Below are 25,126 nucleotides of genomic sequence, written 5' to 3'. Positions count from 1 at the left end.
GCATAGGCTACTGTATGTATGCCATCAGTGATATTTCCAATAGAAGAGGAGTGTAATCTTCAAATTTTCTAAGCAAAATGTAAAGCTGAGTGTGCTACACTGGAGACCTCACTCTTAATGGCAGAATTTTATGATTGGTTCATTAAGGTTCTTAATAATCTAATTTCACAAGGGCCTCAACCCAGTTCTTATTCAGTGCCTTCTTTATCCACATCTTACATGCTACTAATGGATTCAGAAAGGGGAACAATGGTGGATTTACTTACAGCATAAGTCACAGCGTAGTTCTTAGTCATTTAAGTTAATAAACAATGAGGTTTTCCAACATGCACTTAAATTCTGCTAACAATCTTTTAGAAAAGAATGGGAAAGAGAAAGCATGTAGAGCAAGAGCAACGTGTTACAGTAGGATTGTTGTAGCCTCAGTACTTTCTGAGAAACTGAAAGAGGAGAACCCTTACCTGCTTGAAGGAATATGTGATAAACATTCAAAGTTAAATTTTAATCAATTATCACTTGCTAACTCCATAATCAGAAAACTGATTTTCAGTTCTGAGCAGTAATAAAAAAATTGCAAATCTGGCCATAATGAGACCCTGTAAAAGTGTTTGAAAAGTTAATCATAAGGAATTTATGTAAAACGTAGTAAGGTGCCTGTATTCTACCTTTATTATGAGGACTAATACAATTATTTATCCTACCTGGGGGCTAAAGTTTCATTAACATTTGAAGAGATGGTGTTTTTTTTACTATTTCTGTAGATCAGAAAATGTACAAATTACAGTTAGATGAAAGGTTTTGATGTTGCCAAATACCCAGTAAGAGGGAAGAATTGGGCATTTTTACATCTATGCAGTGTTACACTTACTGAATGTAGCATTCCGGATTTTAGCTAATTCTTTCGGTCTTCAGTGGACAGAGTCACTGTTTCTCTCTCTCTCTCTGCCTTCCTTCATCCATTTTTGTGAGCATTAGACCAGTTCTCTTGATCAGCTTTGGAAAATTAACTCATGGACTCCAAAGCAAGGTGTACTCCAAGATACTAGTGGAAAAACTCCTTAGTATATTTGGGTTATTTTGCCAGCTGTCTGTATGTTGGTGAGAACCAATAAAGTACAAGAAGAGTCGTGTGTCAAATGATGACTAGCCTTGCTTGTAACAAGTAGGATCAAGATGATGATCAAGATGATGGACAAGTATGGTCAAGACTATGGACAAGACTATCAAGAGCCTAGATACTATTTCCTTGGTGTCCTGACTGGAGCGAGCATCAAAACTGTGATTTTGAATAAAACATTCTCTGTTCACCCATTGTTTTGTCTATGCATCTGTGTCTAAGTGGGGAAAATTCTGGCTGATTCTGACTGAAGCCTCCATGCTACCCTAAAGCCTCTCGTGTGGGGATGTTCAGGTTGTTCTAGTGTGCTGGCAGTGTGCAGTCTCACTCTGTATGAAAAACATTTTAAGACTACAAGCTTATGCATATCCATTCATATTCTGTGTTTTGTCCTGAAGTTATTAAGCGAATTTAACAGCGTCTTAAATAAATAAGAGAAGTATTCTAGTCTATTATGTTTTCTTTTCCATTTTAATTAAGTAATTCTGGTAAAGTGGCATGACCTAGAGAGAAACATACCTTCTTTCTAGCCAGTCCAGAACAGCACGTTGTTTTACTAGAGTCTGATGCATTTGAAAAAGTACTCAACCGTGGAGGAAGGATACTTGGAAAAAAGATAGGATTTAGTTGTCACACTGAAAAAATTCCCACAAGGAAATGAGTCATTAACCTATCCTACTGTTTTGCACAGTCGTCATTGTGGGTGAGGAGGATTGTCTGTACCTGCACAGAGCTGTGAGTTGGTACAAATGTTTGAGTTTCAGGTCATGACTGGACATTGAATCTGTTGTGAGTAGCTCAAGGAAAGCATGCAAAAGTATGAATTTGCATGCTTTAAATAGGTAACAGTGATCAAAATAGCACTTTGATGAGGTTAAAAAAAAATCCCTAATGGGAACAAGTTAATTTGTTCAGCTGGTATGAATGATTGCTTCCAAGTTTTGTTGTATGGAAGGCAGCCATTTGGGATTTGGTCATATTGGTACATGGTCACAGTATGTGGGCTGCCTTCACAACTCTCACCAGAAAGTTAATGATAGTTAATGTAACAATTTCTAGTAGATGTTCTGTTGGTGGTTGCTTCTGCAGACCTCTGCAACTGTGCATTATTTACTGTAAAGTTTTTACTTTTTATTTGCAGTATTTTTATTATCTCACTAATAGTGTGTTATAATTCTTAAAATAGTTTGTGTTCTTCCTATGCAGTTTGCTAGTGTTCGCATACTAGTGTGGGATGTTGATAAAATTATTCAGAGGTCAAAATGAATCCCTAACTAACTAGGCTATTTAAGATTGATTGCTGAGGAGTTTTCTTAAAGAACAAGTCTCTTTACGTGTCCTGAGTAGAACTGGAGTTAGCATAAATATCCTTTCCATCAAATCTATCCTAGATACGGCCATATATGTGGATGTGAACAGAAAATTAAGAGTTAAATAAATCTAGATATCTGATGCATATGACAACAAGAAATTTCAGAAGTCTATATAGATAAATACCTAAAAATGAAAAAAAATTAAACTTCTCCAAGAAGTTTAATTAAGGACTTTTTTGTGAATTCGTAGTTTTGCCAGTGGCCTAAATAAGTTGGTGTTTTTTGTTGTTGGTGGTTTTTTTAAATAACTGTGATACTGCTTTGCAAGAGGTGTTAGTACCATCCTTGGAGAGAGCGGATGCCTTTTTTCTAATTTGTTTTTCCATTTCTGTAAAACACTCTATAGGTACCTAATCAGGTTACAGTGAGGCTTCATTTATTGATGTCTGAAAAGTGCTCTAGTTGTAAAGTTTGTTTCAGCAGAAGTAGTTCAAAGTATAATCTATTCAATTTTTATAAACACTAGGAACATAATGTCATTAAGTGTTCTGGAGTCACACAATAATATTTTAAAATATATTATCAAATACATAAGTTGTTTATTGAAAACATCAAGTTACAAGTTAAAGAACCCTATCAGGTAACCTAGAAAAATATTGCTATGGCAAAAGTTGATTGGTTGCATGCTTATTTCTCATCACATTGTTTTGTATGTTGACTCTCTTGCAGCCTCTTTCATTATGGTCAGGATAAAACTTAAGTGAGATTTAAAGCAAAATTTTGTCTCCTTTGCTATTAACTCTGTTGGGTTTTTTTCCTGTTGCATAGAATCACAGAATGGTTTGGGTTGGAAGGGACCTTTAAAGATCATCTAGTCCAACCCCCCTGCCATGGGCAGGGACACCTCCCACTAGCCCAGGTTGCTCAAAGCCTCATCCAGCCTGGCCTTGAACATCTCCAGGGATGGGGCATCCACAGCTTCCCTGGGCAACCTGTTCCAGTGCCTCACCACCCCCATTGTAAAAAAAAAAATCTTCCTCCTATCTAATCTAAATCTACCCTCTTTTAGTTTAAAGCTGTTATTCCTCGTCCTGTCACTACAGGCCTTGGTAAAAAGTTTGTCTCCATCTCCCTTTTAAGCCCGCTTTAATTACTGAAAGGCCACAATAAGGTTTCCCTGGGGTCTTCTCTTCTCCAGGTTGAATAACCCCAACTCTTTCAGCCTTTCCTGATAGGAGAGGTGCTCCAGCCCTCTGACCATTTTCAGGGCCCTCCTCTGGACTCACTCCAACAGGTCCATGTCTTTCCTGTGCTGAGGACTCCAGAGCTGGATGCAGCACTCCAAGTAGGGTCTCACCAGAACAGAGTAGAGGGGGAGAATCACTTCCCTGGACCTACTGGCCACGCTTCTTTTGACGTTGCCCAGGGTATGATTTGCTTTCTCGGCTGCAAGCGCACATTGCTGGCTCATGTTCAGTTTTTCATCCACTGCTATCCCAAAGTAATTCTCTTGAGGGCTGCTCTCCATTCATTGCTGGTTGTGTGGTTGCTGTATTCACAGTTGTGTCTTGTGGGAAACAGGGAATGATTTTTAACATTGTTTTTTTCACATTTTTCTTTTTTAATTTCCTTTCAGAATTCCCCGCTCTACCAATATCTGCAGGATTTGGGACACACAGATTTTGAAGTATGTTCATCTGTGTCACAGAAGGCAGAGCAATGTGCAGCAGTGGAAAAACAGAAAGAGCAGACTGTGACTGCTGCCCAGAAAGTGAGCACTCTTCTGTTTCTGAGTATTTATCTTATTGAAAGAGAACCACATTGCTTCACAAATAGGCAAAATCAGAGGGGATAAAGATAAATTTCTTACTGTATTTAAAAAAAAAAAAAAGAAGAAAACAACCAACCAAAAAAACCCAAACCAGTTGTCATATCTTGTCTGCAAATGTGTTTGGAAATATATGGTTTGCCAGCATAGTTTGAAGTGTTTCTTTACACTTAAGTTAGCTAGGGAAGCAAGAGACTTTTATAGTGAATTTTTTGAGTGTTGTAAATTATCTTATTTACTGGATATATTAGCTTAGCATGATATTCTGGGAACAAAACCTGTAATTTTCTGGAACAGAATATTTATAGTGCCCAGCCCTTCTCAGGCATTCAGTTGCTAAACTCTTACTCTGTCACAAAACATGTTAAGAAAGTGGATTTCTGGGAAGTATAAATACAATAACTGATCTGAATGAGATAGTAGAACTGTGCTTAGCTTATGGCAATTTTCTAACAGTAACACCTGACAGGGATCATCAGCTGATTAGCTCAGACTTCTTATTTCTTTATCATTTTAAGTAAAAGCTTGTTGATTTTTTAAAAACATTTTGGTATTAAAATTGTGCTCGAGAATTTGGCCATTAAACACCTAATATGGCCCACACATTTTTTGTTTTCCTTATTAAAAATAAATTTTACTATTTATTGGTAGTGTATAGGCCATGTGACACAGAGGAGCGATAGTGTGAGTGAGGAAATTAGTCTTTTGAGGCAGCTAATGTAAGAATCGCCTTGCAACAAGTATATTGAAAATTCAGTGGACAATCTGTCTTCTCCTTAGCATCTAGATGGAGCATGCAAAGAGCAGTTATTTTCTGCCTCCCTCTTTCACTTCCACAGTGGAGAGTTCTGTTTTCAGTGAACATGCTTCAGCTATGTGCTAAGCCAGGAGGAAAAGAAGTCTCCATGCAGACTTTTTTGTCCTGGCTGCTGCAGGCTGAGGTGGTCAGTGCTTCACAGGTAAGAACCCAAACCACGCATTCATGGGTTGATGCATTGCCTCTGAAGAATTACCATTTCTTTCTCTTCTTTCTCCACCATTTACAGTAGCTTCCATCTTTGTGCACCTTAGGTCATCTGTTTGTTGCCCATGGTGGCTTTTAACCTTCCACTGGAGCTTAGTATTCCTGTTGTTCATGCCTGCTTCATACCTCTTCAGCTATCTTCAAATAAGTTCACAACCCCTTCCCTGTCATTTGTAAGTTCTGCTGCTTCCCTTTTCCGCAATGTTCCATCCTCCCAATTAGCTGGCAGTGATAGGAGTGGCCCTGAGATCTCTAGAATGTCTCCCTGCAGATTGTGGTGAATGGAAGATCATATGGCAAATGAGGAGAGCTGATGCTTTTCTTAGGATCTTTTCTCAAATAATGCCATCTTGACATGTATCTGCTACTCAGTTCTCAAAGTGCTTCAAGGAATTAGCCAAGTAATAGTCACAATTATTTAGGCTTTATTTCAACAAAGTTTTTTTTTTGTTTTGTATGTGTATCTCTTGTTCCTCCTTTGTTTTAGGTCAGAACTATTTTTTTCTCATGGGATTTTTAATCTATTCTGCTCTGTCTAGGATCTTAGGTGGGGTAGGATTCAGAAGTGTATGAATTGATGTGGATAATATCAGTCAGTTTTTTTCTGATCTGGGGGAAGAATGTGTGAGTTTTGAAATGTTTGCAATATTATGGTGTACTTTCAAGGACTGACATGCACAGTCTTTGAAGCTGAAATTTAGAAGTGGCAGTGTGAAGTTTATTCATCTAGCAGTATTCAGAGAAGTGTTGGTAGGTCATATATTCATATAGAGATATTATTTTCAACCATGCTCTGTACAGGTTTTATAAACTTCCTCACACACTCATTAGTCTGTTTGAACAAACAGGGTAATAAAACATGAAACATTTTGCTTTGATCTTCAGTCCTCTTAAGAGTCTTTCTTTGTGGATAGATGTGTCATAGTTTGTGTTTATCTGTTGGCCAGGTACACTGCAGCCTTGATCCCCAGTTTCTGAGACTTGCAGTCCTATGGAAGTGTGTTAGGTCTCCTCTCATACCCCACTTTCTGATCAAAGATGACCATGTAGGTAAGATACAGGGTGCAAATCCATTGAGCAGACCAGTAAGTACCATTGCGTGCCCAGCACATGGATTAGACAAAGACTGTAAAAATTAATAATACTATGACGAGAATCCCTAAGGTTAGTGCTGTTCACCAGTGTTCTTGTAAAGTTTACAGCTTTTCAAAGACTTCAGCAATCATGTAGAAAAAAATTACAGAGGATCTTCATACAGAACTCCAGTCTCATTTGCTGAGGATTTTTGAGCCTAAGAAACAGATTATCTGAGGGGAGGAGGAGAAGTGATTCTTGCAGTGTCTCCATACTTCCTGGGCTGGTTTCTCTAATGTAAGATTATTTTAAATTTAGTGAATAAATTGATTTCTAGTTACTATTGATGTGGATAGCTATTCCATTTATAATAATGATTGCTTCTATCTGTGATCACAAGGCAAGGCAAAATTTAATTCAGAGTTTAACTCACAATTTTTTATACTTTAATTTAAGCTACCCTTAAAAGTATTCATGGAAATATTAGGTCCACTACCCTTACTTTTCAGAATTGTCAGCTGTCACTCACCATAACACTCAAGAAATCACCTGAAAATATATTTTCCCTTCAAAAAGCTATTGGCAGTTTTGTGGTACATTTACATTGAAGATACCTATTCTGGCTTAGTGCAGGAAGACTTTAATTAAACCACTGTTAATTGAAAATAGGGTGACATATTTCATTGGCTGATTATCTGTTGTTACTATGAAGTAATGCATGGACTATCACTTGTTAGCTGCATTACTTTATTTTGCATAATTACTTTTGTGGAAGTCAGTAAAGCAGTATGATGCTGTGTTCATGTATATAATTTCCACTTAATTTAATACAAAAGTGCTGTGGGGTTAAGAACCTCAAAAGTATTAAGATATACTGCTTTTAAAAGCCTCAAGTATTCTGTTTTTTCCCCTCCCTTCCCTCAAGCATTTTACACTTATTGTGTTGGGAGCAAGTCCTCCAGTATTGTGTCAGATGTAGACGTAATTTGTCATGGTTTGCCTTGCAACTTGAAGGGAGTGGGTACATGAAAATAGGCTGTCCATTTCTTACAAATACTAGGATGACATTCACAGTGTCTCATCTCTGTCTAGACAAGGACACGTAGTGGAAGGGAGAAACCTGTGTGTAATTTCTAGTGATAAAATGTCATAGGTTCTTTCTGCTGCTATTCCAGTACCAGTTTGGGAATGTTAACACTTTTCTTTTGTAATCTGATGTCAGAAAGTCTGTTTTTGTCATTTGATTTCTGTGTCCTGTTTTGGTATGATGCCTTGAAAGGAAAGGCAATGCGGGAGAGGCATCTAGCCACACATTTAAAGAAGTAGACTAGATTTAGAAGGATCTGAGGCTTTGTTGCAACTTTTATATGACATACAGGCAAGTAATTTACATTCCCATCCAATCATTTCCTCATTTTTATATGGAACTGTTGTCACTTCCCTTCTCTCAGCCTTTGCTGGCCTAGTCTACTGAAGTTCTAAAATGTCTGGGGAAAAAATGGTTTCTGAGTTCTGAATATGTACCTACCCACAGTCCTAATAAACAGTGATCATACTTGAGGCTTAGTGTAATGCAAAATATAATCACAGGGAGTAGATGATGTTCCATGGTGAGTGATGCCTAGTGTGTGTGTATCATCTTCTTTCTGTTCTGAAAAGCTAGTTTACCAGTGCCTTAAACACTTTATTTTAATAAAAATAGAAAAGCTGAAGTATTGCTTTGTCTTTGAGTTGAGATTGTTTATTCTGCTTGTATTCGGTCAAGTAGGAACCCTGTGCAGACACAGTCTGCAAGATTTTGGCAAGGCAGAGATTTAGTTTTAATGTCTTCAGGGACTGAAAAAAAAAAACTGGAAAAAAAAAGAGGTTGCTAGTGACTGATAGAAACGTTGCTGCTGTGTCTTGCTGTCCTGACAAGCAGAGCATATGGTTCAGGCTTAATGAAAGGCAGAGGCATCAGCATGAATTTGAAGCACATCTTAAATAGTTTTTTGTGCATGTAGATTTGGTTGTTTCTTTACATCAGAGCATGGTCTTAATGACCTGAAGAGTTGTAAAGTTGCTTCAAGGTTGTTTTCTGAGGGCTGATGAAATGCCAGGCTCCCATCTGAGGGAGTATACAGATGTGATTTAGCACAGTAATTATAGGTGCAGTGTTCCTGGCTATACCAATCTCTGGAGAAAGTTACAGCTAAAGTTCTGGTCTCTTGATCACTTGATACTCAAAAGCACTGTTTGCAAGAGTTCCTAAACCTGTTTTCTGGAATTAAATCCTGTTTGAGTAATTCTGCTTGATCTTTAAGGAATATGTTTCTTCCCATTTACATTTTTCCTTTCTCACTCATTTTCCTAGACTGCTGTGCATATGTGAATGGTTAAATTGATTATATTCTCACACCTTATCCCATTTGAGATGTGATAGTATTTCATCACTAGAACAAGGCTGGTGCTGGAGGCAGCTGCTGAGGATTGTGTTGGGGCTAGCCCTCAGTACCTGTGCAGGTGACCTGATATGGAAAGGCAGAGGGACCAGTCCTTTGTCTAGGGCTCCCACCCACTTAATTCTAGGTCTTTGGTAGCTGGAAGGTATTTAATATGTAGCATTATCTTCTTTCTGAAGTACACAGAATTGAAAGGTGCCAATGTGAATGATGATATTTTAAATACTTGCTAGGTTGCCATTTCAAGTTCATCCTGTGCAAAGAGAAGTCGTCCTTGGAATTTTGTTATAGATTCAAATGAATGTACCTAAAATGTGCATGTCCTATGCCTTTAAAAATGTTATGAGTTATACATCTTTGTTATTCAGTTTACAGAGTTTGACTGAGCAGTGTTCTCAAGCTGTAAGAATACTCCAGAAGCATTGGCAACATGACCTGACTTGTGTGTTGATGAAAGTTGTTTTACTTGTCAGTAACACTCCCAATCGGAATGCAAACTGTGAGACAGTATTCCAAGGATCTGAATAATTCAGTGTGTTACTGTACTTTGCTGGGTCATAGCCCAAGACAGTGGGTTGTCTTATTTTGTGTTTTCAAGCACTGACATGCCTATGAGTGTTTATGCAAGCTCAGATTTTTATTTTTAAACTGAAACACAGAAAATAAACCAAAATATTTTTTATGTAGCACACTAGTGTGGGTTTTGTGGTTTTTTTTCATTAATTCCACAGTCTAGTTTAGTCAGCTGGCAGCAGTTTAAAATTATCCTTGATGTAGATTTAAATGTTCATGATAAAAACCCAAGGACTTATGAAGACTTAGTGGTTGAAAATGGTAGGCTCTAAGAGGCATAATTTTAAATAGTAAATGGGCAACTCTTTGTGTACTCTTTCAAAGTACTGGGAAAAGTACTTCTGAATGAAGTATCTGCCACTCAAATGCAGAGCAAGGCCTTTTGTTTAGTTCATCTCAATTTTCTACAAATTGTAACTGGAAAATTTTATTTTCGCGCCACTTTACAGGAAACTTGGAGGATAATCTAGTGCTGCAGTTTGTGACAATCTTCTCTTCAAGCTTATGTTGGTGCCCTTGAGCACCGTCTAAATTCAATCACTTGGATTTATTTCATAGTCTAAAAAGTGTGGATTTCTGGGACAGCTCCTCATAATATGCCATAATGATGTCTATGTATTGGGAAGAGCTATCATTATGAAACCCCTGTTATTGGTTTGTCTCTCCACTGACCTAAAAACACTTCCTTTTGCAATAGGTCTGCAATTCTAACTGTACACAGAAAGATGAGGCGTACGTAAAGAAAAGCTTGAGTAAGGTTACCTAAACAGACATTAAAGTAAGTTATTGAAAAAATTGTTCTGTGAAGCATAAGGGCTTTAGAGTGACAATTTCTGATGTTACTCAAAGCCTTTCTGCCCTGGCTTGCTGCTTCAAACTTATGTCATGCTGCCTTTCAGAGGGCTGTCAGGCTGATCACAGGACTAACCGCAAAGCTCTGAGGTCCTATTGCTTGGCTTTACTCTTCTATTTCCCACCTTATAGTTGGGGTAAAAAAAGAAAAAAAAAAAAAACAAGAGAGAGAAACAGAAGAAGCTGATTTAATGCAAACACGCTTTATACATTAAGCTATTATAATCTGTTTAGTTTTTTAAAAAATTTTGAAACAGTATGCCACAAAATGTAAGTGCTCCACAATTCTTTTTTTTTTTTTTGGCATACATTTTATTTGATTGTATTACCTGTCAGCAGCCTGAAGATTAAGAGGTAGGGCCTCAGAATTCATGAAATATATTTAAGTAAATATTTTGGAAAATACTTCCCATCAGCTCAGTCTGAGGAAAGTAGATACACACTGTGTGTCAAAAACTCCCATTTTTTTTCATTGAATGGCTGCAGGATGAAGCAAAATCATATATCTATTTAATTATAATCTTTCACGCATCGTATTTTAGGAAGATACATGAGTAAAATGTGTGATGACCAAAAGAGAGTCCCTCTAATTAGTGGTGTTCAAAGTTCTGTTTACAGCTCAGATGAAAGTGTGGATTTATGTTGCATGGGAAGCAGCATGGAGAGGTTGTGACAGGGAGTTTCTGGGACAGTTCCTCTTCTTACAGTCACTCTTCCCTGTCTCTGTTTACAGCTCCTCCAGAGCCTTGTCCTCAAGCTGCGGTGGTCTGCCAAGGAGAGGTTGTTCCTCTTGGTCTTTTACTTTTCTTCAGTCCCTGTCAGCCATTTAACTTTACTGCTTTTTTTATCCTCAAGGAGAGAGAAAGTCTTTCATATCGATGCAGGAGCTGCCAACTTGAGATCAAACTAATTCTAGCTGTAGTTATTTTTAACAGTCCAACATAACAATCCATTATGCCCCAAATAGGTGGGGTTACTGAAGGCTTTATTTCACGCTCTTGTGTACAGGCAAACTGATGGGAAGCAGATGTTCCCTTAGCGTCCTCTGAAGTTAGGCCAGAAACAGTAAGGGAAACTTCCTTACAGGTACTTGGGTCTGAGTTGACAAGAAAAGGAAAAACAGAAATAAAAGAATTGTCTGTTGGTTTGGGGGGGGTTTTTTGCTTTTTTTTTTTTTTAATTGGAATAATTTCTGTTCCCTACAGCAAGGCATCCTGTCAAAACTAGTTGAGTTCTTTAGAAGTTGGTTCCCTTTTCCACAATATAAGAAAAATGATGACATACTTCACCGACTGGTAAGTGATCACTTTTTTTCCATTTCCTCTCCTAATCCACAAGTCCTCCTCTCCTCTGTACCTCATACTCTGAGCATCATCTTTGGTCTGTACTGTTGGTTTTGGCTCTTAGGGTTTTACTTCTTCTTCAGATAATATTGATTCTGGTTTTTAGAGCTACTGTGGCAGGCAAATTGGGCACACAAGAACAGGAAAAATATCAGCAGCCTGCTTGAATACGTTAAAAATGTGGAAGAGAAATAAAAATAAAATGTGAGAGAAATTAAAGAAATTTGTGAAAGCTGAAAGGAGTTAAGCTACAGTGTAGCTACCCCATTCAGTGGAAGGCAGTCTGGAGATGCTGACTGAGAAAGTCCATATGTTGCAGCCTAGCGCCTTGCAAACACAGCTGAAGACAGAAGGCTCTAGCGCTTCATCTGAGTATTGCTTCGCCCTCTGTTTCAGCTTGTTAGCTCAGGCATAGCACAAACGTAGTGCAGCTATACTACCCCTGGATCCATCCCGGCCTGTTTGTTTCTTCACTGCCCTCCACAATGCTTCTGCATTTGGGAGAAGCGAAGCAAACTAATTCATCACTGTTATACTGCTTCAGAACAGTGTTATGCATTAAGAGCAGATGACATCTGTGTAGCGGTCTGGCTGGAGGGAGAGACAAGAAGAGTTCTCTGTGCTACCTATGTGCTGTCATCTCAGCAGTTCAGAAGCAGGTTGAGTGTCCATCTACCTCACCAAGAGTTGTATTCCCTTACTGCTGGAGCCTGCAGGAACTTTCAGGGCCCAAGTCAGCCTGTGTGAGGTAGACCTGAAGGGTGGTAGTTCTACCCCAGATAGTTACAAACAGTTTTATGCTGCCTTTACACCTGTTCACTGCAGCACCACTTTCTAGCCAGTTCAGTCTCTAGCCTGGGCTTGTCTGAGATCTGCTTTAACTTGCAGCCAGCTGCTTCAGGTTCCCAGTCTGGCTTCCAAATGTCACATTAGTTAGACTGTTCCAGAATCTAAAAATTAGAATTTTGTTTAATTTTTTCTGCTATGATGTCTTCAAATGTAGCTTCACAAAAAAGTGTTGAGCAACATGAGAAGTTAGGGGTTTCCATTTCCCAGATTGTTCTGTGGAATCCAATTGCTATCTCTTCTCCCTTATCTCAATATGACAAAATTTCCTCTGAAACCTCTCATTACTGCTCTTTGGTTGCCTTTTTTTTTCTCCTCCATCTTCCCCTGTAAATCAAAGGCATCATCTTAACAGCTTTTTTTAGCCTACTTTCTTGAGATGGAGACACAAAAAGAATATGAAAAACATGTTTCTCCGGCTGCATGCCACAGTAGGGCACTGAAATGACACAGGATGCATCGGAGGGCAGAATTTCCTCTTGAACACAGTCCTGAAACAAACATTTTCCATTAAAAGTAGAATGCAAGTGATCTCAGGTGACATCAATGTATGGAATTAAACTTTTGACTATCTATCTTATGGTTTCATAAAGGATCTCATTCTGTCAATGACAGAACTAAATGGATTTTGTACTGTGAAATGTCATATTTCTGTTAACAGCTTCTATTCTCCTTCCTCTCCTGTAATCTAGCTAGATGCAAAGATGCACGTGTTCAGTGTTTCTTGAGTTTTATTATGACATTCTTAACTTGAAGTGTTTTGTAATGATAGTTTGGTGCAGTGCACAAATTAAAATTTCAGGGGGCTTCTCTGATGGATGTATTTGTCTTCAAGAGCTGTGTATTTGTCTTCAAGAGCTGTGTATTTGTCTTGAAGACCTATAGCTGTAGAGAAAAAAATAGCAAATGCTTATATCATGGCATCAAAACCACAAGTAACTCCCTGGAGTTTACCTGGAGTTTAGCAAGAGTGAGGCGTTCAGAGTCCCATGCTGTTTCATGTTTGGATTGAGCTCCCCTGGGAAAGGCACAGAATCCTGCAGGAGACGACTTCACTGCCTTGGCTAGGGGCTTGAGTCCAATGCATTGGCCCTACTGTTATTAAGTGTCCACACATGGCTTTGTGTTAACTAAGGTGTAATATCTCTCCCTCTTTCTAATTTTTGTTTGTTTGTTAATGTTATAAATTATGTCATGACATTAAAAAAAAAGTTTACTGTTTTATTGATGGTCTTCTAATAGGTGTAATACCTCTCTCATTCTTACGCAAATATGTATTAGCATAATCTGTGGCATGTTTCCAGGTATTGTTACTATATAGGTCAGATCACAAAGTCAGTGCAATGCATCCTGTAAGTCTGAACTGTTAGGTAGTATGTGAGTTTTTAAAGTTAAGCAAGTTTCATAAAAATGAAGTAGCTACTTGTGATATATCTGAAATATTCCTGTAGTCTTTCAGAACAGATTGTTGTCAGTAAAGTGTAGAATGTCTGGCTATTTTCCTTGTTCTGCTAACTTAAGAATTTGCATATTTTTTACTAATGCCTGTTTTTTCTCCTGCCCATTTGTGGTAAGGATGTTGGATTTCGTTTTGACACTCTCCGTACCATCCTGCAACAGGAAGTTCTGCTGCAAGAGGATGTGGAACTGATTGAGTTCCTTGACCCCAGTATCCTGTCTGCAGGGCAGTGTAAGCAACAGGAAAATGGACAGCTTCCAACGCTACGCTCCCTAGCAACTCCTAATATTTGGTATTGTACAGAGAATACCTACCACTATATTCACTGAGAAACAAGCAAACAAAAATTGTTGTGTGTTGTTTATATAAAATGCAGCAATAAAGTTACCTCTTTTTTTCTCAAGTCTTTGAGTCTTTGGTCCACTAATCCTCAAATTTATGGATAAGCATGGTTTTTTCCCTTGGGCATTTTATTGAAAGAGTGAGTTTTAATCTGACGATAGCTACATGAACATAAATGGATATTTACAAACCCTAATCCATGCTAGAAGGAAGAACTAACATGGTTGAGTAATTAATGAATTTCAAAAGCTATTGAGTGGTGATTTTGATAATGAGAGATGATTGTGTAAACTGAATTGGAAAGTGTTTTATTTGCTGTGGTCTTCATAAAGTATGTTAATAGTAGTGGAGAGCAATTAATTTTCACAGATGTAGAATACCAAAAGAACAGACTGAAGAGTATTTAAATATGACACATTCATAGGCTGGTGAAATTCACCCTAGAATACAGAAGGAGCTAGCTGCAGCAGTGTCTGAGCAGCTGCCACCAGTATTTGAAAAATAACAAGGATGGTAGGTGTTCTGACAGAGTGACTTACTCAGAAATGGATAGGAATCAGTAGATAAAAATATCTCATAAAACAGCTCAGTGCTCTGTTTTCATGTGTATGTTAGGAAAATAGATGGAATTATTCTAAAACCACAGTAGGTTAAAAAAACCATCTGTTTAAGATGTATTATGTCATTACTGATGCTCTCTGGCAAACAAGAGAACTTTTGAACCAGATTTCTCCAGTGGTTTGTCCTGGTCCTAGCACTATTCGTTGTTTCTTTAACTGTTCAGGTGATAAAGTACACTTAGAAAATTGGTCAATATTGCTCAGCTTACAGATGACACCAAGTTTTTAAGTGGTTTGGCAGAATGGAGTACAAAAGTAGCTTGACCAATTGGAGAAATATCTTCAAATCAATAGAAAAGTCAATCAAGACAAGTGTCTAATGCTACACTTGGGAAGGAAAAATCAAATTAACAAATACAAAGTGGTGAATCATTGGGTAGGCAGGACTACTTCTGAAAAGTATGTGCACATTATTGCAGAGCATAAATTGAAATATTTAGCAAATTATCAAAAAATGGGAAATCTCATCCTGGAGTCCATGTTATGTGCAGGACACAGGGGTTTTACTTTTCTGTCTGTTTTCCTGAGCCCTGTGTTAGGCTACACCAGCTGGTTTTGGATGCCACGACTGGAGAGACAAAGGTAATTTAGAGACAGTCCAGAGCAGAACAAGAACAATGACTTTAGAAAATGTAATCTTTCAGAAATATTAGAGTGTTTTAGGATTGTTTGGCCAAAATGGAGAAAATTGAGGTGGGATGGAACGGTGTTATGATGTGTAGAAGGTACTTAATAGGAGGTCATTAGTTATCTATTCTGTTCAGAAAAGGGAAGAATATGAGCAAAAAGAATGTGATTAATTTGCCAATGATTCAGACTGGACTTGAGCGAAATCTTTTGAACTCTAAAGATACTTTGGAATAGCGACCTGGGTGGGTTATGAAGTCTCCATTTTCTTCTTCAGTCTGCCTGCAATGATCTGGATTAACCAGAAACTGAAAATGGACAAAGTGAGCTCTTAAATCTCTTCTAGTCTTTCATTGTGTGATTCATTTTTCTTGTGTGTGTGATTTTTTTTTTTTAATGTACCAAGGAAGTTAGAGACTGTGTGTCTGCACTTTTTAAAGTTAATTACATATCTGGCATATTTTAACTCTAGACCTTTACTGAAACCTATCAGTAGCCATGCAGAGTTAACACCTGTAAAGCCTGTTGAAATAGGACTACAAAACTGTCCAGAAAATAGAAACCCAGAGACCATGTCTTATTTTAGAAATGGGAAAATACTCCCTGTGAATACTCCTGAAACTAAATACAGGATACGCAGCTTTCAAGGGTGAAGAAAGTGAATATTTTTCTTTCAAAAAATTCTGAAAAATTAAAGCTGTTATGCACCTTGAAGCCCATATCCCATTCATCTCTGTGAAGACTGTAATAATTTTACAAAGCTGCAACTATAATACTATATAGGAACACAGTGTATTTTCTAGCAGCTACTTATTTTTGTTGAACTTTTCTAGATGAAAATAACAACTTCATGATGTTTTTGAAATATCCTTGAGAAATAACTGAACTAGTTAGATACTAGTAACTCTGTTCTTTAAGCATTTTCAAAAGCTGCCAAATTATTTAAAATTGATTATTCAAGCCATCTTTATAAAAATGTGTTAAAAACTAGTGGTGTGCTGGTGTCCAAGTTAAATGAGTCAGAATCTGGAAAAAATAAAGCTGGCATTACTGGAGGGTTTTGTTACCAAAAAGCCATGCACTTCCCTACTGTACTCTTGAACCTGGAAGTACGGATATTCCAGTTCCTACCCACCCGGGCTTATAATGCTGAGTAGTCAGGTTTTATTCTTTTTCTATTTTCTCTTTCTTTATTTAAAGCCATATGTGCAAGAGAAACTGACCTTTCAAAGTGGTGCATTATTCTTTTACTCATGCCATAAAAAAGATGGATAAATGTTTCCTCAGAGTCTACTGAACAGGTAATATCATGTATGTATACATCTAAATCTGCCGCTAGGAGTAGTTTTCAGTGTTTACAGCTCCCTTCAGGACCTACATAAAAGCCCCATAATAAGATGTCGTAATCTCAAATGGAACTGAAAGCTTCGATTTTCCTACTTCTTTGACCTCAGAAATCTGTGGTTGATGAGACTTTCTCTTTTTGCAGGGACGTCTCGCTGTTCCTTGCCTTTGTAAGTGCACTGCTTTTGCTTCCTTCGTGGTGGAAGGAATCATCATGGCTGCTGTGGGGACTACTTCTGTTTGTCTATGCAGTCTTTCGAGTGTGGGGCACATGGAGGACAGCCAAACTGCAAATGTCCCTGCGAAAATACTGTATCCAGCTGGAAGAAACGGTGGCAAATAGCCGAGCTTTTACTAATCTCGTGAGGAAAGCTCTACGACTCATTCAAGAGACTGAAGTAATTTCCAGAGGATTTACCCTGTGAGTCTATATTTCACTTTATTTAATACACAGATCCACTCAAGTGAGATGTCTTCTAAAATTGTCTTGTTACACTGTCTCTCAGTAGAATTACCAAAAAACATAATACTTTAAGCTTTTTGTTTACATAAAATAGCATCATTACCATTCATACTAAAAGTATGAATTGTAACAACTCAGTGTTAAAACCTTGCATCCTGAAGGAGAATTAAGTCTCACAAAACTCGTATGCCTTTGAAATCTGCTCTGCTAGCAATGAAATATGTGAAGAAATGGATTTTGAACAAATTTAGTTAACTATTTTGGGGAGTAATTTAAAGGGTGGTTTGTTTGAGGGTTTTTTGTATTTTATATTACCAAATCTGTGTAAATAAACTGACCTGCAAGTAATCATTCATGTTTTAGAAAACAAGATGACATGAATAAATAACAGTCTGAAGTAATGAGAACACAGCAATCAGGAAAGACCAGCAGAGGTTATTTGTCATCTCAAATAAAGTTTACATTACTCTACTTCTTGCATACAGTTGTTGAGATGTTTAGATTCTTCACCTATTTACTGACAAATTTGCCTCTCATCCACTTAAGGGATGTGAAAGTTTTCCTGGTTATTTAGCTTTTGTAGTTATTTAGTAATTTCTGCTTCTTTGCTATGTAAATGGACATGAGTACATGTTGAGTGTATGCCATGATCCCAAGGCCAACAGACATGCTTTTGTGCACTCTCATTGCCATGTGTATTTTTCCCTTGAAACAACCTATGCTTAGGTATGTACCTGTGCCAGTTAGACTTAAGGTTAAAGGAGGTGGGAAATGACAACAGCTAAAATCCAGTTGACTTCTTTCTAAAAACAATAAAAAATATCCTTGTGTGTACAAAGAAATAATTTGTTCATGCCAGACCAACTATTCTGTGCTCAGGCACGTGTTTTTACATGCAAACTTGAAACTGTAAACTTAACATTTTGAATTAATTTTCTAGCTTGAGATGCTTTCAGTATGCTTCATTGAAGAAATGTTTCATTCTCCCTTTGGAATGCATAAGCATGTCTTCCGTCTGCCTGGCTATGTGTTTTAGTTTGGGGTTTTTTTTGGTTTTTGGTGTTTTTTTTTTCTGAAAAAGCATGTAGTTAAGCAATAGGCAGTCTTATCTTTGCAAATGGGTTCTTAAAAGAAATTATTGTTAGGGCTTGTCCAAATTACAGATGAGAAAAACATTTGGATTTTTTCCTAAGTTTAAGCAAATGAACTTGTGGTCAATGTCTACATTTCTGGTGCCTTGTTCTTTTACTACATATCTTAGATGACAGATTAACAAAAAACAGACTGTTTTTAAGCTGATGCTTGATCTAGTAGCCTCTTTACTTAAAACTTTGGCAAGCTTTTCAAAAGACTTTGGAGTATGGATGGAGTGGGAGAAGTCTGACTGTGCCAGCATCCTCATTGGAATAATTGTACAGTATGAAGAAGGCAGTGCTGTACAGGTTTTGGTTTGGTTTAGCCTGGAGGAGGTTCTAACTCCGGCATGTCCTTTCCTGCATCCACGTATGCAAGAGATGCTGCTGCACAGGGCACCATGAAATTCTTTGCTTGAGATAGTGCTTCATGTATGATCCAAAAAACTAGCTACCCCTTTTTTCTTCCAGGATTTTGCTACAATAAACCTTAACAGAACAAAGTTTAGTATGTTCTCCCATAGTAATCTTGTCAAAGTGTTAATGCTTGTTCAGAAAGAGTCACATGGCTATAGAAATGGTTGGGTCTGAAAAGTTAATGAGTATCTTCTTGTGTCATTTTACATCCTTGAAGGAATGGGATTTCAAACAGGTAGCACAGCACCCTGTTCAATGATATGTACTCTGCTGTTTTAATATGCTGCTAGCTCAGCATAGTTTGGACTGTTCATTGACCATGTTGTGAATGGAAAGATACTGAAGCTGACATTTAAATAGTACTGGGTTCAGATTTTGGCTAGCAGTGCTTGGCTAAACTCTGATAATGCAAGCCCAGGTCTGCAGTTTTGGCCTGAAGTTCCTTGCGTTCCACCATTCTTTTTTCTCCCTATTGCACCATCCATTGCTATGTACTCATAGGCTGACTTACATATGCTTTGAAATATCCGTGGCTTTGCTTTATTCTGCCCTATTTGCCCCTTGTTAACTGATATTTGACTGTTTCTGTAAATGTTAAATTTTTCTTGATGAGGTTTTGGTCAGTTGTCCACTGGTTCACTGTGTTGCTGTGTGGTAGTGACTGCTATATGCTTAACCAATTCAAGCACTGTTTTGCCATCATTCCCCTCTCACCCCCCAAAAAAAACCCCTCATAGCAGCCCCTTAGAAAAGTGGCTAGGCCACTCTGCCAGGCCTCTCTTACATTTTCTGCTCTCAAAGGCACCTGGATATTCTGATTTCAGAATGGCCTTCAGAAGTGTTTAACGCTGCTGTTGGCATTTCAGGTGTGTCTGCATGGTACGAGCTCTGTGATGCAGAGATGGCCGAGACCTCACAAGGGTAATTTGGATTACAGAAATTGTGTAGCCAAGGTAGGGCAGTGCTCTACTCAGGCAGAATGACAGTATTTCTGTCTAATTGCTTCACTTGCAATCAGACAAATGAAGCCCGATCATGGGTTGCAGCCTGGAATTTTCACTGGTTAATGAAAGTATGTCCATTGTCTTGCACATTATAAAATGAAAACTGTGGGAATACGTAACGAAAAGCTGCAGCAATAAGCAGCAAGTACTTATTTCCTTGTCTGTCACTGAATTAATTAGCTTTTCACCAAAATGCGCCTTTCTACTATATTTTATCCTAGAATCAAGATCTACAAGCACATATTTGTGTATATAGCATCTTTATAGAACTGCTTACATGTTTCAGCCCAGTAATAGGTTTTTATTAATGTGTCTATACAAGGTTGTTAAAAGTTGACATCCTGTTTAAAATTTGGCTTGTGAGATTAATGGAGAAATAAGTCACTGTTCTTTACAAGTGAAATGGGTTTGGAGCAGTAGTAAAGAGGAAATTCACCCTTAACCTTTTTTTCTTCTTGCTATTGGTGGCTGATACACAAGCTGATAACATTTTGTAAGAGTGATTAAGATATATAGAAGATAAATGGAACATTAGGACGTTAGGGATATGGCGTGTCTGGCACATAGACATTTATAGCAAGTTATACTAATTTAATATTACTGGAATAAAGATGAATTATTTTATAAAAAACACTGAAACAAGCCTTCCCAGCAGGAAAGCAAATCGTTTTGCTGAATACTGGCGGCACATGCTGTGCATGAGTTGTGCTATATTTGTTCTGTATAGGAGCTGTTCTGTATAGGAATGCTTCCATCACTGTAGCAGAACATAGATCTCTCTCTCTCTCTGTTACGGTCAAGGAATTTTGCTCCTTTTCTTTGAGCCTGCTTCTGACAGTTCACCCAGGGCTTGAGTCTACAAACTGATATAAGCATTTATCCATAAACACTTCCAGCTGTTACCTTCAAAAGCAAGGGAAACATTAGAGATTGGCATGTACTACATTAAATGCTGTGTTCCCTAGTGATATGTATGGCAAGACTAGCATTTTAAATTTACATTTAGGAATTGAAATTAACACAGTTTGTTTTTATTTTGTTCAGATTTTAAAGTACTTTATGAGATGTTATATAAACCATTTTTGTATCACTCATATAATTTAATACGATACACAGATATTTTAATGTTGTACTTCAGCTAACGTATTCTATATACTGCAGTATTTGGCATCAGTCTCCTGGTGTTAATCATATTTATCATACTGCATGGGTCCAGCCTTGCTCACTGGGTGGGCTGCATTGCTTTTCATATCTGAGAGTGAAGGCAATAAGCTATTTCCCCTCCCGGTCAATGTGCAGCATGGTCCAGCTAAGCACATGCAGTAAGACTGACATTTTTCCAGCAGGGTCAGGTCTGCTGGCTTAGCTCTTCAGTCAGATGGGCTACAGAAATAGTTACCAGTGCAGCAACCCACCTCAGTCTTGCCAGGTACCCTGTATGGTTTTGCCTTTTAAGTGACTCTGGAGATGAAGTCACCTCCTCACCATGCCCTGGGAAAGGTGCGAGCAGAAACAGGCTTCCAGTCCCCAAAAAATTCATCACAATTCATTGTCCTGTTGTCCATACTATGTCCATTTCTGAGTTGATTCTAGTAAAAACAGTCACAGTAGGTAGAGCAGACTTAGGCTATTTTCAGTGTCTCTGTCGTAGGTCTCTCATCAGACTGTATATGAATAGACGTAACTGGATATTAATCTCTTTTTCCTCTTCTGCAGCTTAATACAGACATGTTTAATATTCACCCAGTTCACAATTCCATTTATTTCCAGATGAGGCAATTTCTTACATTTACACAGGCTATTCGGAAGTACATTCTAATAGGCAAATGGCACAGTTTATTTAAATGGTATATTCACCTGAATATGTGGACACCAAAATATATTTTCAAATATGCTTGTATAGTTTCATACATTTCATGTGTTTACCTGTCAGACTCCCACAAACACAGCTGTCATTCATTGCATGGTGATTAAATCTATGTCACCACTCAAATAAGATTTCTGTTGACCTAGAGAAGATACTGCATGCAGAAGGTTGAAAGAATATAGTGTTTTGCATGAAAAACAATAAGTAGTAGCACATTTTTTTCTGCAAAAAATATTTAAAGAACCAATTTGCATATAAAGAGGTGCATGTTAAATATCTGTGTTAAAACTTCCAAAGCTTACAGTGGGCTTGTGATCGCTCTGTATCAGAGATAATGTTATAGCCTGTCTATCCTTAGTGTATCATTTTGGAAAACTTAAGAGAAAACAAATGTCCTCAGGAGTTTTGCCATGGCTCAGATCAGAATAGAGTCAGGCTGTCTGCTGAGGAATCCTGGCTGCTTATCTGAAATTTTGATTAAATATATCATTGATATGGTGGATTTTTTTCTTTTTTTGCTCTCATAGTTACTGAGTGGTTTGGAAAAGTTTTCTAAGTAATGGAATAAGAAAACCGATGTACTGTCTTTTAAAAATACTTTAGGACATCTGTACAGTTGTATCACATTTTACTTTTCAAGTTTGCTTGACAGGGTCAGTGCCGCTTGCCCATTTAATAAAGCTGGACAGCATCCTTGTCAGCATCTTATTGGTCTCCGGAAAGCTGTTTATCGATCTGTCAGAGCCAACTTTCGAGCTTCAAGACTGGCTACTCTATATATGCTGAAAAAATATCCTTTTTGTAAAAACCCACAAGTTCAGATATTTCATGTTACCTATGTGTAATTGTGCTAATGTTTAGAGTTAACATGTCTAGAAACATACAATATCTAATAACATATCCAAACAAGATAAAGAGAAGGTAGCATAGCAAATTGAGTCTTATGCTTGGTTTGGAACATTCTTAAAATTTTTGTCTGTGTACTGTGCAGTGCAAGATAAGATTCTGAGCATTGAAAACATTGTCCCAGTTACTGACACCCATGCCTTTGGTGTAAGTACTGATAATGTGTTTCAGAGACCTTCAGGATTTTGTTTTATAATTCCTCTGAGCCACCTTTTCCCTTCCAACAAAATACCCTCTTCTCTGAACAATCTGGCCTTTCACTCGCCATCCCCATGTTCAAAGGTAAGTTGATTTCCTGTTTCACACAAGCTCTGTGAAACTCTGATTACATTAATTAGCCAACAGGCACATTTAAGAGTGAGGAGTTTCTACTCTGAATCAAAGCAAAACATTTTGTTCAGATACCATTTTGTGAAGTGTCATCTGTATTTCTTTGGTGAATTGTATACTTTCTTTAATGGCATTAACATTTCAAGGGCTTTTTCTGTTTATTGCACTTATTGTACTGTATAGGAAATAACAATGTCTTCACCCTGTGTTATAGCAAAAAATAAAACAGATCATGTTCCTGATCTGAAAAAACACATGCAGGGAAACAAAAGCTGGTGGTAATATGAGTGTTGAAAATCGACATGACAAATTACTTGTTTTGTTTTCCTGGAACATAATATTTGACTAATATATCTTGGCTGGCAAATGGATGGATATACTGAGTAATGACATGTACACACACAGAGGCATACACAAAGCTCCAAGTGCATGCATTGACTTTGAAGGAAATTAGTATTTCTTTGCAAAATAATAACTTAGGTAGGGATAGTCATCCTCCTTCTGGGCTCAAGATTTCACTCTTAGCTCTGAGGAATAAGGTGTATTTGCTATGTAAAGAAAGAAAAAAATACTCTGACTGGTTCACACACGTTGATAAGAGCAACTGATACCTAGCTTGGAAATAATCAAGAATTACTTCTATGAACATGGGAAGAGAGATCTGATAATAAGATCAGTTCACATGGCCTTCAAGTTACCCTCCAGCATGAAAAAGTCAGTCCAGCAGTGGTTATGATGGGTGTGTAGATTTTGCTGTGGCTGCAGAAGTTACAGGTTCAAGGAATGCTGGTGTGTATTTTAAACAGTCCACTGGTTTTGTAACTACTAAACTTAAGGAGTGGCTTTTAAATTAAGGAATGGGGGAGAAAAAAGTTACTTTGGATAATCTGACATTTATATCTGTCCTTGAAAATTTTTAAGATGAAAGTTCCATTATACCAAATTATGCAGATAACACAGTAGTAAGGGCCAGCAGAAATAAATGTCCAAATATTTATTGAAGTTGCATGTATATAGATAGGTTCTTCACAAATGGAAAGAGAAGCATTATATTTGTGCAGAACATAGTGGTAAAAATAGTGGTAGCATGTGAGCTGAGATGCAGGCTGGGCCAATTCTGCAGTTCATGAAAACTTAAAGTCAGGAATTTAAACATGAGGAAGGTGAGTAAAGGATTCCTCCTCCCTGCCAGGATAATTAAGAGCAACTTTAAGGTAGTTCCAAGTTGCCTTAGTTTAAATTTTTCCCTGTGTGTTGTGCATGCTTAAAAATGTTGTGTATTACGTGGGTACTGGTGGCAAGGAGCATCTTTCAAATAGATTCCAGTGCCTTGTGCAATTAAATAGTACTCTTAACGCTGGAGGGGCCAAAGATTCCTTCATGTTGAAAGCATTCACAGCTGCCACTTGTGACAACTTTAATGCCCTTGTCCGTCATCAGATTGTTAGCACAAATGTGGCCTACAGCAAGGAGAAAGAGGAACTGGAGAGATTAAATAAAGGAGTGAGGTGATAAATTGAAGGAAAGGAATGTTGATAAATTAAAGGAAGGGAACTTCCATCCAAAGTCTGTAAATGAGACCCCATTTCTGACTTTTGCACTTCTTTTTAGTAAGTTCTCGTTTGCACGAAATCAGAAGATAATCCTCAACTTTAACTCCTCTAGGTTATTCAAGTATGAATTAATTAATTGCTATTTGAAATTTGCTTTTTCTGAGCATTGTAAGAGACATGAATCCAGTAGCACTATTAGTGATTTACACTGGCAACAGCAAAAGAAAATTATTTTATCAGAGAAAAAGATATTAGACAAACATTCCAAATATTTAAATTTTGGATTAATATTACAAAATGACATCAAGAACCCCCAAAACCTGGTTAATCACAATACTGTTTAAATAAACATTTTTTTTGTTTTACTGGATATTGCATTGTATTTGTGTTGCAGAGCAGGTGTATCTCTGTATTTAGGCAAGTGAAAAACAATTATTTCTGCTTGGAACAACTTTCAATAGGAATTAATATGCAAAACACCTCCTAATCTCAAGGGCAACAAAAATTGAATATTCCCAGCTAATACACTAGAGATCAAATCTTAGTTCCATTTTAGCTGATGGCTAATCATTCTTTAGGGCGACTTTTCTCTTTAAAGAATAAGGAAGTAGTGATTTCTGAAGAGTTTGAGCAAATGCGTAAGAGAGGCA

At 37.6% G+C, this 25,126-nt stretch overlaps 1 protein-coding gene across 1 annotated transcript; it reads left to right on the top strand.

The window, feature by feature from the left end:
* Positions 1-4,066: 4,066 nt before the first annotated feature.
* LOC104469944 (vezatin-like) lies at positions 4,067-22,875 on the top strand (the record flags this gene model as incomplete). Its single annotated transcript, XM_010084692.1, has 6 exons — positions 4,067-4,201; positions 11,428-11,517; positions 13,987-14,162; positions 16,949-17,224; positions 22,328-22,488; positions 22,679-22,875. Coding segments are annotated over 6 exons (1,035 nt in total), but the record flags the coding sequence as incomplete, so codon positions are not given.
* Between the last annotated feature and the right edge of the window lie 2,251 nt (positions 22,876-25,126).

The sequence above is a fragment of the Pterocles gutturalis genome, unplaced genomic scaffold (assembly GCF_000699245.1).
Source record: "Pterocles gutturalis isolate BGI_N339 unplaced genomic scaffold, ASM69924v1 scaffold7755, whole genome shotgun sequence".
NCBI lineage: Eukaryota > Metazoa > Chordata > Aves > Pterocliformes > Pteroclidae > Pterocles > Pterocles gutturalis.
The sequence above is the reverse complement of the archived record's forward strand: the minus strand, read 5'-3'. Positions and strand labels throughout refer to the sequence as shown.